This window comes from Triturus cristatus, chromosome 7, assembly GCF_964204655.1.
Source record: "Triturus cristatus chromosome 7, aTriCri1.1, whole genome shotgun sequence".
NCBI lineage: Eukaryota > Metazoa > Chordata > Amphibia > Caudata > Salamandridae > Triturus > Triturus cristatus.
Window position 1 is genome coordinate 1178540117 of NC_140590.1, and position 4004 is coordinate 1178544120.

General features: G+C 53.0%; 1 protein-coding gene across 1 annotated transcript; it reads left to right on the forward strand.

The window, feature by feature from the left end:
* The first annotated feature begins 509 nt into the window (after positions 1-509).
* Positions 510-3610, forward strand: LOC146811386 (claudin-6-like). Its single transcript, XM_085618497.1, has 2 exons — positions 510-802; positions 2706-3610. The coding sequence occupies exon 2, from the start codon at positions 2735-2737 to the stop codon at positions 3374-3376; it is 642 nt and encodes a 213-aa protein (XP_085474623.1). The 5' UTR covers positions 510-802; positions 2706-2734; the 3' UTR covers positions 3377-3610.
* The last annotated feature ends 394 nt before the right edge of the window (positions 3611-4004 follow it).

The window sequence follows — 4004 nt, forward strand, 5'->3', positions numbered from 1 at the left end:
GTGTTTTTTCTTCCATAAAGGTGACAACCATATCCCACGGGCACAGCACCTTGCGAAATCGGGCACCCGTCCCACCTTCTGCCAACGAGACCTTCACATGCTGGGGTTGTTGTTACGGTTATCAGGAGACCCCATGCCACAGGGGGCTGCTACAACACCATCGACTTTGTCCCTAAGCAAAGAAGTGCGTGCACGAATCAGTACTGTAACGCCCTGAATGCATAAGGTTGTTAAAAACCCAGACACGGCGCGATGCCTCCTCGGTAACATTACGGTGCCAGGAAACCTGAATTGTCAAATTTGTAAAATAACATTTTTATAGCAGCATCGACTAATGTGTCCAAGCAGGAATATTGTGTACAAACCAGGCCTGATGTAAAGTAACGCACTGGGTGTGGCCGGGGAATGCACAGGGAAGCAAGCACCTGTTGTAAAGCGTGTTTACGTCTGAGAAAACGTCGGCGGTGTTTATAGTAGAAATAAGTGATTTATTAGAGGCCAGAGAACAAGTGAGCGCCCAACCTGACAGGCACCCCAGTTTGGGGGTAGGGGGTGGTGCAAGATCGGTTTCTGTGAGACCTCCCGAGAGCGTCCTGCCCCTCCTCCGATTTCATCATGCCCAGCCCCGGAAGGCCTCGGTTTCGGTGGGTTTAGCCAGGGCGTCTTGACACCTGTGATGAGGCGCTGGTGAGTGCAGGGATGGTGGGGGCGGGGCGGCCGCCCATATAAGCCCAGGAGGGGGAGCGAACCAGAGACTTCTGTTCTTGGTGCGAGCTGCAGCTAGAGGTTCCTTGTTGCGCAGGTAAGTGTGAGGGGATGTTGTTTGTCACAGGCTCCGCTGTTTGTTTAACCTCTGACTTGAGTTTTCAGGAGCTACTAATAGGTCTGGTTGTATCCTGTCTTCCTACATTCAAGACATGTCGAACTTAGAGGGGTCCCCCCAATGTGTGTGAGGGCAGCCCTATTTTGTCTTCACCCACTGTGCTGCTGGCTCGGTTTCTCTTGCTTCTCCTGGCATCTCTCATCCCCAGTGGTTCGTACCTTGTGTTCCTCTAGGGAAGCGTTTTGTTTACGCGACCGTTGCCTTTAATGCTCTTTGCTGAAGCGCTATCCTCGGCATTCTGCACGTAGCTCCATCAAAACTACTTGTACCGAAGCAAGCGCAGGCCCAGCCCCTCCGCAGGTAGGGCATCTTCCTCGGACAGGAGGCGCCTCTGAGTAACGGGGAGGGTGGTCGGGTACGAAGTGTCCCGGCGTGAGGCAATGCGCGGCTGCCTGGACCCAGCATCCCTGCCTAGCACTGGAAGGCTCGTGAGCGGGTTCGTGCAGATGGGGTGGGTAGGACTGGTACAAGCTAGCAGCGCCTGGGGCCCGGGTTCAGTAAGGTGGCTAGGCTTGTTCGTAGGAGTGGCCGCCCCGCTGTCGGCGATAGTAACTGGCCCCTGAGGGGGTAAATGAGAACTGGGGGGGGGATTGTGTGGATCTCTAGCTGGCGCAAAGTCAGAGCCCGAAAACTTTCCTTTGCTTCTAGGCGCTAGTATTCGAAGAGTGCGGTGTCCAGTACCTAACTTGCAGAAGAATGAAGTGCTGGGCCAGAAGCCCGACCCTGGATTCCGCTCGTCCTTCCTCAGCCCCCCATCCCATTGTCTCACTCTTGCAGGGTTTCTCCTTCTTACTGTCTGCTAATGTCGCGGGTGTTCGCCCTACCTCATGTGCTTGGAGTCGGAGACTGTTGATGTACAGTAAGTGCCGGTGCTTTGAGCTGGCGGTACTGTCGAGCCCATCTCGGTGTTTCTTGCGCCCTAATCACTCATAATCCCGCGGATAAGAGACGGGCCGCCGCTCTCGGAAAGGCGCTGAAGTGCTCAGGAGCTATGAAGGGGCGCGGGTAACCATGGCGCCGTCCCACCGCCTGACCCCGCTTTCCCACGGTGCTTCCAGCCGCCCGTGTCTGTTTCTCGCCCGGCATTTCCACCGCTGCGCTTTGCCGTGGGGGGGGGGGGGGGGGGGCTCACTGGTCGGGCGATTTGTCTACAAACAAGTGAATTTATCGAACCACGCCACTAGTGTTTGTAACCCGTCATAGATGCCTGCCCACTACAAGGCTGGCACGTTGAAATTCCCCTCAGTTGGCAAAGTAGTCTGACAATTGTCTAATGTATATTTTTTTCAAAGCTGTATTGTGGCATACATGCCCCCCTTACATATCTCCATGCAATAAAATACAAATCTTGTGGCGAGTCACTCTGACGCCACTGTACACGCTGCACCCAGTGGCGCAACGGGAGGGGGCGCCATGTACTTGCAGCACCCCCACCCAACAAGTTATGCCACTTGCTGCGCCGCTTCTATATACGCCCTATTAAGCTCTGAGGTGATCATGAAAAACTGGTAATTTTTAGAGGCGCTAATTGGCGCGTTTAACCGTGTGCAGCAGTTGCATCCTCTCTGCTGAGATCCGGCGTAAAGACAAGCTGGCCTCTTTACAATGCTCCCTCAGCGGAATACCTGGCTTGGTCAAACATGGCGTCATCTGATCTGTGGCGCCCAGTGAACACTGTTTTTTAATTATGGCGCCCACATAGGGTCTTGATAGAGGGTTGTGTTCTGCAATGCTAACATTTCTATGAAACTAGTGCATTTTGTCTTTGGTGTTTTCTGAGCGGTGCATGGATATCTCTAACTTTTTTTTTTCTTTCTTGCAGGTTTAATACACCATCCACTGCAAGACAAGATGGCCTCCACTGGAGTCCAGATCCTCGGCATGGCCCTGGCCCTCATTGGCTGGATCGGTGCCATCGTCACCTGCGCTCTACCCATGTGGAAAGTGACGGCCTTCATCGGCAACAGCATTGTGGTGGCGCAGATCATCTGGGAGGGCCTGTGGATGAACTGCATCGTGCAGAGCACCGGCCAGATGCAGTGCAAGATCTACGACTCCATGCTGGCCTTGCCCCAGGACCTGCAGGCGGCGCGTGCTCTAGCCGTCATTGCCATCCTCGTCGCCATCTTGGCCCTGTTCGCCAGCGTCATTGGCGCCAAGTGCACGAACTGCGTGGAGGAGGAGAATGCCAAGGCCAAGATCTGCGTCGTGTCTGGCATCATCTTCGTCATTTCTGGCGTCCTGATGCTCATCCCGGTCTGCTGGTCCGCCAACTCTGTAATTCGTGACTTCTACAACCCACTGGTGGTCGACGCTCAGAAGCGGGAGCTGGGGGCGTCCTTGTATATCGGCTGGGCCTCCTCCGCCTTGTTGCTGCTCGGGGGTGGCCTGTTGTGCTGCTCCTGCCCCAAAAAAGACGACACTTACTCTGCGAGATACAACGCGGCCGCTTCACAGCCCAGAAGTGACTACCCCAGCAAGAACTACGTGTAGGAGCTCGAGTGCTATGAATGACTTGCACCGCACGGACTTGGTACTCTCTAGTCTGCCACAGACTTTTTTTTTATTACGAGGGGAGAGAGTTTGTAGATAATTGTCACTTTTGTTTGGCTCAGCAACTTTGTTTATTTTATACAGTGAATATTCTGACTCGCAGTGTTTTATGTACTTTTTTGTATCTGTGCTTTTTTAATAAACTGACTAATAAAATGGACGCTTAACAGCTAATTGTCTGGATTTGTATGGCGGTTCTGTGCGTTCTAACATCCTCATTCAATGAGTTAAACACAGGTAATCTGTAGTTCCATATATTTATCTGGCAATTAGGCCATAAGTGAGTGACATCCTTTAAATTTGCCGTTGTAATGCTGTGCCAGCCCTTGGGAGCGGATGGGCTTCAGTTCTGTACCTTACATCGGTCAACTTCTTTAGGGCTTTTCGAAAGGACTTTACACCCGGGCAGGCCTGTGGGGGCTCGCACACCACTTGTCAAGGTTTACCTTCTCCGTGAGACAGGTAACCTGACTCCCTGCCTCGCTGAGATTACCGTCCCGGTCACTGATCTACATGTTTCAGACCCCACATTGATGCACGGTATAAGCAGTTTGTCCATACTGCTTTA